This window comes from Aulonocara sp. 'chitande type north' Nkhata Bay, linkage group LG20 (assembly GCF_057382095.1).
Source record: "Aulonocara sp. 'chitande type north' Nkhata Bay isolate Kocher_YH1m ecotype deep benthic linkage group LG20, A_spYH_male_GT1.1, whole genome shotgun sequence".
NCBI classification, from domain to species: Eukaryota; Metazoa; Chordata; class Actinopteri; order Cichliformes; family Cichlidae; genus Aulonocara; species Aulonocara sp. 'chitande type north' Nkhata Bay.
This window is the reverse complement of record NC_141363.1, coordinates 33,938,142-33,949,843: the sequence shown is the minus strand read 5'-3', so window position 1 is coordinate 33,949,843 and position 11,702 is coordinate 33,938,142. Positions and strand designations below refer to the sequence as shown.

General features: G+C 39.8%; 1 protein-coding gene across 1 annotated transcript in view; it reads left to right on the top strand.

Annotated features, from left to right (window-relative positions):
- Nucleotides 1–11,359, top strand: part of LOC147306071 (acid-sensing ion channel 1-like) — an 88,380-nt gene extending 77,021 nt beyond the window's left edge. Inside the window, exons 3-10 of the mRNA XM_086277469.1 lie at nucleotides 3,748–3,898; nucleotides 4,070–4,197; nucleotides 5,271–5,421; nucleotides 5,552–5,608; nucleotides 5,921–6,074; nucleotides 7,168–7,259; nucleotides 7,345–7,424; nucleotides 7,702–11,359. Coding sequence (XP_086133595.1) covers nucleotides 3,748–3,898; nucleotides 4,070–4,197; nucleotides 5,271–5,421; nucleotides 5,552–5,608; nucleotides 5,921–6,074; nucleotides 7,168–7,259; nucleotides 7,345–7,424; nucleotides 7,702–7,821 — 933 coding nt within the window. The 3' untranslated portion in view covers nucleotides 7,822–11,359. The remainder of the gene's footprint in view (nucleotides 1–3,747; nucleotides 3,899–4,069; nucleotides 4,198–5,270; nucleotides 5,422–5,551; nucleotides 5,609–5,920; nucleotides 6,075–7,167; nucleotides 7,260–7,344; nucleotides 7,425–7,701) is intronic.
- Nucleotides 11,360–11,702: the final 343 nt, after the last annotated feature.

Sequence of the window (11,702 nt, the reverse complement as noted above, 5' to 3'; positions counted from 1 at the left end):
AACACTTTTTGGGTATTAAAACATGCCCAGAAACCATTTTAAAAGGTCAATTTTATGAGGACAGCAAAATGTCCTCCTGTAACAGAGGGTCCTCATAGCTCTTTGATTTGTCTTGAAAATTGTCCTCCTAAAACGAAAAACAAACACACACACACACACACACACACACACACACATTCAAGATGAAAGGTTTGAGATTGCCAGCTTGTTCTAAAAGTTACTTTTGTAGTTACCCTGTGAAGATTTTAACAAAAACCACTAGGAGGCAGCATTTTACCAGTTCATGTGTGTAATAGTTTTCAGATGTGTGCTGCTGTTCTTTCTGAAACTTTGACTTAAGGATGGCAAAAGAAAAAATAATATTTTTAGTGGCATAAACAAACTTCCATAATGTGGCCTATTTTAAATAAGAACGTGTTATTAATTTCTTACCTGGTTAACGTTCTGCATCATCTTGTGGTTAAAAAAGATTGGTATTACACAAAAGTACAGCTCATCTCTAATTTACCTTCACTTGTTATCTTGTCAACACAATACATAAATGTTCAGGACATGAAGTCATAGGTGTTGTTTCTTTAAATGTTATCGATATGTTTAGTTAGTTTAGAGGGATTTAAACTATTTTTAAACACAGGGGTCTACAACAAGGACCTTTAGGCAAACTCTCTAATCATTGGCTGCGCCGCAGAAAGGGAAGAATTGAACAGCAGGTGCTGTGCTTACAGTCAGAGCTGTTTGCTTGAGATTTCGCCTTTCCTTTGGCATCATACAAAGCAGCGACTTGAACAATCTGACTGAATTTGAGTGTTTAGAGCATTATGAAGCCCAAACTTTAGGTTGACAAGGATTATATGCCCTTAAAGATGAGCATTGTAACTGTTAATATGTGGCATAAAAGTAGACCCAACACCTCGGTAAATCTACACTAAGAGACAACTTCCACAATTAAGACTGACATATTTATAAGTAACTTCAAAGACTTTGAAATATACACCAGAATTTAAAACTTTTGTTTTTCTTTAAACAACCAACCCACTGGCCAGCTGTTGCTTGTTTTGAAGGTAAATATGGAAATTTAGGTGCCCATTTTTAGACAGCCTCATGTGGAAGCCGTTCATACTGTGGCACTTGGGTGTTCACAACTCACCTCCGCACATCTGGCCCGTCGTGGTGTGAGGTGGGCGTCGATGTTGGAGTGTCAGTCTCTAAAAGTAACAAGTGCGTCTTTACCCTCATCAGTTTTTATTTAAGCCTGCAGCATATGACAGAAAAATTCTAAAGGTGTGGACACACATTATTTTGTTGCTTTTATTTGCTTTTTTTGTGCAGAATCTTTTTGTGTTTTGTTTTGTTTTTTTCTCCCACTCAGATTGATATCTGCTTCTGCAACCAGCAGCAGTCTCTCGCTGACTTGACGTGATAGATGGCCTAAATGTTTAAACTGCCCTCGGCAAGATCCCAACTCTTTCTCTACAATTACTTGCTTGGTTTGTTCTTTCTAATCATAGATATGTCATTCTGTGCTATAATGCTGAACAATAGCCAGCTTCAAGCGTTAGCAGCTAAATCCCCCCCCCCTCCTCTCTGTCTCTTTCACTTTGCATCCCTGCCCTCCTTCGCTCCTCCATTGCTCCTTGCTCTCCTGCTCTCTCCCTGCATGGGTTATGTGACTCACACAACACTAAAAACTAATACAACATTAACTCCGCGCCGAAGAAAGCTCAATATTGTTACGCTTCTGTCTGTTCACCGTCGAGGCTGTTTGTCAAATGGCCTTTTGCTGATGTCTCACAGAGGTTCAGTCTAACGTCTGTGTCTCGGCTTTCCTTTAAAATTAAGGCGGTATTCTTCCTTGTCGGGATGCTTGGTCTCCATGGTAACATCAGGTCCATTATAAGTGCCATAAAGAGCATGTGAGGGAATGTTAAATCGCCAGTCTGCCAGTCTCCATCACCTCACTGGGTTGATTGTGTAACTCACACTCCCACGGGAAAACCTCCTTTCTCCCTCACACATTTGCCTCTCTCCTTTCCTCTCATACTATTTCAGTTATACAGTCAGCGCGCGCGCACACACACACACACACACACACACACACACACACACACACACACACACACACACACACACACACACACACACACACACACACACACACACACACACACACACCCTTTATCGAGTCAAACACTGACCCCCAGTGGAAAAACACTCTCAAATCCTCTGACACAAGTTTTACTGTCCAAGGCACACCAGCAAGAAAGACGAGGCTGTACATCTCAATTCATATCTGCATAAAATAGCCTTTACATCATAAGGTTTTCTTTGGATTGCATTGTCAAATAAAGGCAATGGATCAGGCACAACACCAGCAATTTTATTTCCAAGAATGTCGACACTTCAATAGCATTTACCTTGCCTCCATCACCTTATCAGACACTTTTCACACAGTCCCACAGTCTCTTCCCAAGCACCAAATGTCTGCAAAACACTGTTTGCAGACTGACTGCTGGTTTTCTGCTGTTGATTAGAGGTCTAGATGGTAGAGTTTAATAGATCACATAAACATTTCTAATTCACACCAAGCTGTATATTAAGCCATTTATGGCACACTGTCCACTTTATTGGGCACACCTATTCATCTCCTCCTTAGACTGCTCCTTCTCAATCAGCCAATCCTTTGGCAGCATATCTACGTAAACATGGTTAAGGTGCCCAAAGTAAATGGGGAAGAAAAGTGATTTAAGTGACTTTGAGTGTGGCCCGGTGGTCAGTGCCAGATGGAGTCATCTGAGAATTTCAGAAACTGCTGATCTACTGGGATTTTCCAGCGTAGCCATCCCTAGAGTTTACAGAAGCTAATCCAAAACAGAAAATATACAGTGAGCAGCAGGCATAAATGCCTTCCTGATGTCAGAGGTCAGAGTAGAATGGCCTGACTGCTTGCGCTCGTCACAAACAAAGTATGCACATCTTTGAATGTGTGACATGTTAAACCTTGAAGCAGATGGGCTGCAGCAGCAGGAGACCACACTGGGTGCCAAAGTGAACCTATTTGTGCAAATCTCTAGACAGTCAAAGCTTTTCATCCGATATTTAAGTGTAGAATGTTCACTGAGGGCCTTCTTGCTGTGACACGAGAAGTTTTGGGATTCAAATCTGCTAGCCTACACTGCCTGCACTGTTTAGACTGCTGAGTAGGTTGTAGTCTCTGGTTCAGAGCCAGGACTGTTTTTGAAGTTTCTCCTCTAAAGAGAGTCTTGGTTGCCAGGTGCCTGTTCAGTTTGCTCTGCAGCATCTTAGAACTGGCCAACATTTCCCTAGAGATATCACACATGACCTGACGACGAGGTAGCTTTTTTGATGCTGTGTATAGATTCTTGTCTTTTCTTTTGTTGGTGAGCCATCTGCGCTGGTGGTTTACACCACGCAAGAAGGTGATCCGCTTTTAACCCTTGTTATCCTCTGAGCGCTCAGTGGAAGTCTTATATGTTCCAGGCTCTCATTTTTTCCAGCATCCCACAACTGTGCAGACAGATCGGGTTTCCATTTAATACCCTTTTTTTGTTTTGTTTTGTTGTTGTTGTTTTTTAAGGAAAATGAGTGCAGTGGAGTAGCCCATAATTTTCCATTCAGTTGTATATTCCAGTAATATTGTGTGGTTGTGACAAAATTGACCTGAATCCTTCTCTCAGAAACATTTCTCTAACTGCTTAAAAAATTATATATCTTTCCTGTGTCACTCAGGTCTTCACTCGCTATGGGAAGTGTTACACCTTTAACGCTGGCGGTGATGGGCGCACTCCCCTCATCACCACCAAGGGAGGTATGGGTAACGGTCTCGAGCTCATGCTGGACATTCAGCAGGATGAATACCTGCCAGTCTGGGGAGAAACAGGTGAGAAGAAGCCCACTCACGTGGCAGGTTATAGCTGTCTGTCACACTGGTGTGATTGATGTGTTGGTGTTTGTGGGCGTCGATACCTCAGAGCCTGAAACTCTTCTGCGTGTTTGGATCCTTAGTGAAACTCATTTTTACAGTGATCCCAAACGTTTTGCTTTCCTGCAGATGAGACTTCGTTTGAAGCGGGGGTCAAAGTTCAGATCCACAGTCAGGACGAGCCGTCCTTCATTGACCAGCTCGGATTCGGAGTGGCACCCGGGTTCCAGACATTTGTTTCCTGTCAGGAACAGAGGGTACAAACTGTTGCTTATTAATTTTTACAATTATTACGTTATCATACTCGGCAAAGGAAGAGTTCAGAGATCTGAACAATTAATAATTCACTATAACAAAGCAAAGCAAGGTTCCATATGAGGAACAGACATGAAATAATCTGGTTTCAAATGATTGAAACAGTTTGGTTACCAACTGATTTCTTGCCATTTGATTGATTCATTGATTCACTAATCAGCTTTCAATCAGACACATTTTGTCCTATAATTAAAAATAAAAGTACACACAAACCAAGAATGCGTCTTTGGATCCTTTTCAGTGTTTTGTTTGGATAAAATCACTTTTACACAATGTCAGTCATACTTTTAGTGGTTTTAACTAACTTTATTTTGACCTTTCTGTTTTGTTTTGTTTCTGTTGCACTATCTCACAGTATAAGGCACTTACTGGGCTTCTGTGGCACTTTTTATTTGACTGCGTTGTTTATTGTAGGCTGTGCTATTTTTACTCTTTATCATGTTGCTGTAGGACAAAGATTTCCCTTGTGAGACCTATTTATAAATCTAAAATCAAACATTTGAAGAACCAGAAATACTTTAGTTTCAACACTGATATGAATATGAAATTGAAAATAATAGCCACAGCTGGTAAAAAAAACATTTCTGTGAATTATGGCAGATGTTTATAGTTTTCACTTTCCCTTTTCTTCGACTGAACAAAGTTAAACTGGAGCCTCTTTAAAATCTCTTTTTTTTAAACTAAATGAGTGTTTTACTTTATTATTCCTAATAAAAAAAATCACATCCATAGCTCTGAAGCGCCTTGAGGCGACTTTTGTTGTGATTTGGCGCTATATAAATAAAATTGAATTGAATTGAATTGAATTGAATAATAGATTAAAATTATCCGCAGGTCACATCAGACATTTTAAATCTCTTTCCCATTTGTGCAGTTGTAGAATTTAAAAAAAAAAAAAAAATGGATTCAGTTGTTTAGTTCTTGCTTTTCCCTGCAAGGAGAAGCCTGCTTTTTATTTCATGCGGTATTTATTTCTTATTTAAAACACTATTAAGTCGTTATGTGGTCATTGCAGCTGATATATCTCCCCCCACCCTGGGGAGACTGCAAGGTGACGCCAATGGAGTCGGACTTCTTTGACACTTACAGCATCACAGCCTGTCGCATTGACTGCGAAACGCGCTACCTGGTGGACAACTGCAACTGTCGCATGGTGCACATGCCTGGTAGGCGTCCGGTCTTTCTCTGTGTTGTATCAGACTTACGCCGATCTGAGAAATTACTGAAGGCACTTCAAAGAAGGAAATCAAAGAAAAAATTCATTAACGTGAGTGTGTGTTGCTGCTGCTGCTACAGGCGATGCCCCCTACTGCACCCCCGAGCTGTACAAAGAATGTGCTGACCCAGCTCTGGGTAAGAAAGAGGCTTCATACTCCTCTAAATCTTTAAAGAACAGCAACACATGCACAAACAGAGCCATGTTTGCATCGCTTCACAGGACATCACATTTATTTCCTGCACATTTAACCAAAACCTGATATTACCTTAATATGTCTTTATGATATTAGTTTCCCCCAAAAAAGGAGAATGCACAGATTTATACCCCAAAAACATCAGAAAGACACACACGCGCACACAGATGCAGGCACATCAGCTCGTGACATCTTGAAGTCGCAGTCGCACTGATTCAAAGGTCAAGCTGAGCTCTGGTTTTCCTCTCTCCAGATTTCCTGGTGGAAAGAGACAATGATTTCTGTGTGTGTGAGACGCCGTGCAACATGACCAGATACAGCAAAGAGCTGTCTTTTGTCAAGATCCCCAGCAAGGCCTCTGCTAAATATCTTGCAAAAAAATACAACAAATCTGAGCAGTACATTAAGTAAGTATGTTTGGGTTTTCTCATTATTGTGTGCGCAAAGCAAAGCCTGCGATGAATAATTCTTTTATTACAGGATTATTGTATTTCATTGACTTTCACTAACAAAATATAAAAAAGGGGCATTTTCAAAGGCCCAATATGTTCTTTCAAGATATTCATTTAGTTTAATTGTGTCCAGAAGCTAAACATTTTTAGTTTCCCTCTCAAATAAAAGAAAAAGGAAGAAAAACCCAACCTGAGAGGCCATCATCAATAGAAACGTGTGCTGACTGATGACTTTCTAAATGGTTTTAAGGGGTGAAATAAAATCTAATACCAAACTGCTTTGATTCAGTTTTCATCAACTTATACCATCTTTTGTGCATTTTGATATTTTCTGATCATATTTCTGTACAGACAGACAGTAAGTAGGTGGGGCTTCTGCCTTCACAGCAAGAGCTATGTGCCCAAGATTACCCCATTATCACACTGAAATCTAGGAGTAGATTAAAACCGTATTAAACCCAGTGTTGAGACAACAGGAGCGACCAGGATGGAGAGGATCGGGAATCAGTTTGGAGACAAAGTTACCCTGGAGTAACTTTGGAGGTGGCTGAGTTGAAGATGCCAAGATTTTCAGAATGAGGGACCGGGAGAAGATTAGAAATGAATGTATCAGGCTGAACAGTTTGGAGATAAATTTAGAGAGACAAAGTTGAGATGCTTCAGACATGTGCAGAGGAGGGATAGTGGACATACTGGACAGAGGAAGTTAAAGATAGAGCTGTCAGACAGGAGGAAAACAGAAAGAGCGCAGATGAGATATAGCGAAGGAGGACATTCAGAGGGTTGATGTGTTGGAGGATGTTGGGATAGAGTGAGATGTGGCCTCCAAAGGCAGAAGCTGAAGGAAGAAGAAAAAGGTTGTCTCAAAAGCTGTGTTGTGATAACTTAGATGGCATTGTCAGGGTCATATTTCAAACGTCGAACCAGTCCTTTCAGAGCCACTGACAAAGAAAACATTCAAATCTCATCTCTCAAGTGCTCTTAATTATTATTGAGCAGCTTCAAAATGAGGGATTTGTGTCTTCATTTGTTTATGTTGTCTCCACAGGGAAAATATCCTGGTTTTAGATATCTTCTTTGAAGCTCTCAATTATGAAACTATTGAACAGAAGAAAGCATATGAAGTGGCTGGACTTTTAGGTATAGCTTCATTTCTATTATATAACATAGACTGCTTGCGTTTTTTTGTCTTCATGCATTTGTTATGAATATGCTTTCATTTCAGGTGATATTGGTGGTCAGATGGGACTTTTTATTGGTGCAAGTATACTGACTATTCTGGAGATATTTGACTACCTTTATGAGGTAAGACATAGGCATTTAAGAGGCCATATAGTCTGTCATTTTTAATATGCAAAGCTTTGGACTTGATGTATTTAAACCTGACCATAATTAGATCAGTAGGAGTGATCAGAGGAGACCGTATTTCACAACACAGTTTTGTTTTATTTCTGGCTTTGAAGCAGTGTTTACACCTCATATTTAGAAAATTGAAATAATTAAAAGCATTTCTTGTTGCGTTATGCGACTTATTTCTTTTCCTGCACCGACCTTGCTGCGACTGTGCTTTTCATCCCCTCAGGTAATGAAGTACAAACTGTGCCGCTGCTCCGATAAGAAGCACAAGCATAACAACAACAATGACCAGGGAACGGTCCTGAGCTTAGACGATGTCAAGTGTCACGTCAGTAACTTTCACTAAGCTTCTGCAGCCGGGGGCAGAGAGCCGCCGCACTCTCTCGCTTGTGAGCAGCTTCGTGGACTTTGTTCTTTGCAGGTTTTCTTTCTTTTCCCACTGCTGGAACAACAGAGGAAGTGCGTGAACTGTGCCTGATTAAGGTGTGTAAGCGACATGATGAAATAGGGACGTGTGGCTGAGGTAGGCGGACGGCCACAGAGACGCGAGGGCAGGAGAACCAAGAGAAATAAAACTTAAAAAATGTTAGAATAACTGCATGGTCTTCTGTAAACACCTTTTCAAGACGTAGTAACAGATACAGTTAAAGGTTACACAGGTTCATTATATGTTCAGTAAATCAGTGTTAGAAATCCCAGCAATGTGGTGTCAGTTTGACTGTTTTTGTGTGAAATAGTTGTTAATTTACAGGAATTTTTGTTTGGACTAAACCAGCTTTCTCTTTTACTTACAGCTGTCTTCCCCTGTTAAACTACGCATTTTGCCATCATACTGTACTACCTCGTCTCGCAGGATGACAGTGCTAAAAATAATTTAAGTAAAACTGACTGATTAAAAGGTAACTGCCATGTAGAGTAGGCGGACATTAAAGAAAGCCCAACATTTTCTTGAAAAGTAGTTGCAGGCGGTTTGCACAGAAAGCATTTTGATGTGTCACAATAGGTAAAAGCACAAATGTAAGGATAGCTGAGATCCATTTACTTTAATTATGGGTTCCTGCAGCTGGATGAATAAAACGTAATAAAATCTCGCTTCCCACCGTCACCACGTGCTTGCTCAGAGGGCATCATCTGTTTACTGCGGTTCTGTCTTTCTTATTGTAGGGTCTTTACCTTAGCACAGTCACACATCTTTAGTTGTGATTGGCACTATGTGAATGAAACCTAATTGAACTTTTTAAGCCCAATAAAAATTAGTACACCCCGAATTTGTATTTAATGTTATAGATGTTAAATTGCTCATATTAGTGTAGCTAGGTCTGTTTGTAAATAGAAAAAGATTAAATAATAAGAGTAAGTGTAAGCTCTGTGAAAGTAACTGTTTTGTTTTATGGTAGTTATTTTCTGTCACATAAATCCTGAGGTAATGGTGGATGGTCATAATAAACATGGCCAGAGTTTCAGATATGTGTAAATAATCCCTGCTAGCAAAAAGGCAGCTTTAAGCTAGTTCAGACCCCACTGTCATAATAACCTGAGATATCAGGACAAACCTTCTATTTGCAAAAGGCAGCCAATCAGACGAAAGTTGGCTGAATTGGAGAAGCGCTAAGAGTTTTTCTTCCCTTGAAGACAGGGAATATACAATTGGTTACATTTGCTTGTCTGTCTGTTAACAGTTTAGCCTCTGCAGTTTTCAAGATATTATTTTCAATTTTGTGTGATGGTAGATACCAATAACAGCTCAAGCTGATTTCATTTAGGTGGAAATCAGGTCAAGGTGACATGTGAAAATCAGTAAAAACGTTATATTACCCAATGTTTTTAATGGCTCGTCTTCAAACTTCACAACAATATACAAGGCCTTTGGGGATACAAGTACCTGGGTAAGCATTTGACCTATACTGTTAGCACGAAGATCAAAATTTCAAGAATCTATAACAAGTAATATCTCATATGAAAGGGCATGGAGGACACTTTTTTTTGCAATACAGTGCCCTATGGTGTTGCAGTAACACCATGACAGGCTAACGTTATGTATTGTAATAAAAACACCATAAAACATCAAAGTTTTAGTCTAGTCGGTTGCTCTCTGAGTGCTCTTGTTTTTGCTTTTTTCAGACAGCGAATGAACCGATAAACTACCCAAAGGCCCAGCATAAGACACACAAAGAATAATTTGAACTGTAACTCATGTAGACCTATTGTAATGTAGTCCACAATAAAAATACAGAATTGGAAATGAGCACTATAAGCTCTTTCTCACTTTCTCTCAGAAAACGTTTGTTTGCACATTTTCACCGCACATTCTTTGTTATAACCAGTTTATGTATGAGAGTAAAAAAGGCCTACGTATGATTTTTATGCACACGCATAGTTTATACATCCAGCCTCTGATGTTGCACACGGTTTCGCACTTTGGCCCATCATATGACGCTTGTGAATGTTATCAGTAACCTGTGTTTTTCCTGCTGTAACAAGTTCAAATGCCCGCTGTGAAAAAGATCTGCCAAGGGAACTACTTGGGTTAAACACGAGCAGGAAGTTAAAAACCAGTTGCTAGATTCCCCACAAAAAAGATGTAATCGAACAATATGACAAAGAGACTTAATCATCGTGTACTGTATAGCTTTGCTGTAGAAATGAGAAATTTATTAACACGTGATGCCATAACATTCGTTTAAGAGAATGTCATTCATGTTTACATGCTTTTTGTCACATTTTAAGGAATTTTGCTTCTGTTGTGTCAACAAGGCTGGATCACATCAACTAGAATCAATATTTTGAATGTTTTTTTACTTTCGAACGCTTACTTGCATGTAGCACTGTACAGCAAGCATCCTATATGTACAGTTCATCCACACCTGCAGTTTAAGCCTTCTTCTGTCCTCGTGTCTGGGTGCGTTTTGTGAGCATGTATTCATTTGCGGTTTTACGGCGATGAAAGAAAAGTGGAAAGAAACTGCCCTAAAATGCTCAACAGTGAGTGTGGTGTCAGGTAGATGGAGAAAATCTGAGCTCTGCGGAGCATGTTTGAGAGTTTCCCTCATGATTGTGTATATACCAAAATTAGGGATGCACCGATATATCGGCCAAACCTCGGCACAGCCTGATCTCCGCCTTGTTGACCATTCACTTCTCTGCAAACAAGAATGTATTTATTGACGTGAGTGTTTTCTGATCTTTTTTTCACAATGCCTAATGTTTAAGATGGTGTGTCAGTTCTGTTATTGAAAATTTACTTGTCTTCCTGGCACACGAAGGAAAAGCAAACAAGAACAAAGCGTGGCGTGCCCAGAAGTTCACAGTCGGTGCATCCCTACCAAAAATCTAACCATGTTCATTATTCTGCTCCTAGTTGTTCTCAACAGGAAGTGGGATCTGATTAGCGTGTAGCTGTGTGGTGTTACTATCAAGCACAATTATTCCATCAGTTGTAATTTAGTGTAAATATTACTGTTGACTGTGGATAATAATCCTCGTGTATTAGCATAGTCTGGTTTGTCTAACGGTGTACTTAATGGATTTATTTCAAAGAAACTTGCTGTGTGTCTCAATTCATTTTTTTCTTCTGTAAATGACTGTAAATTTGTTTATTTGTCAAAGACAAAGTAGGGGGGGCTGTTTGTTTGTTTTTATTAATATTGCTAGAGTTGAGTCACAGCAGCCGTTCTCATCAGTACATGAGAATTAAATAGCCAGACTGTTGCTGCATGAGGTCGCCCAGCTTACTGCTTTTGATTTTGCCTCCTTCTTTACTTTTGCCTTTTCATTTGTGATATGAAAGGACAGCTGTTTTAGTCTGGTGATGTAAAGATGAATAATGGACTTGAATGGGTTGTTACATTAAAGATCAAATGCTAACTGTATGTATCTCTTATTCATTTCGAGGAGTTATGTGTCATCATTTACACTTTCGTCATGAAAAATCAGTAAAAGGTTCGAAAAATGGACTTCTGGCTTTGAAGAAATTTCTTTGGAGGCAGGAGCGTGGCTGAATGTGGATCTGGGATGGATCCAGATCCCGTTTTTCTAGAAAAAGCACAGTGGTCCTCCTCAGTGGAACATTGTAACTATAAATATATAATGTTAAATAATACACTGAAGGTTCCTGTGCTCATTTTAGCTGCAAAACAACACTTTCTTTTTTTTAAATGGACTCCCCCCTCATATATCTCGAAGTGGTTTGGTCCACTCCCCCAATTCCTTTTATACTCGTGCTTTTGT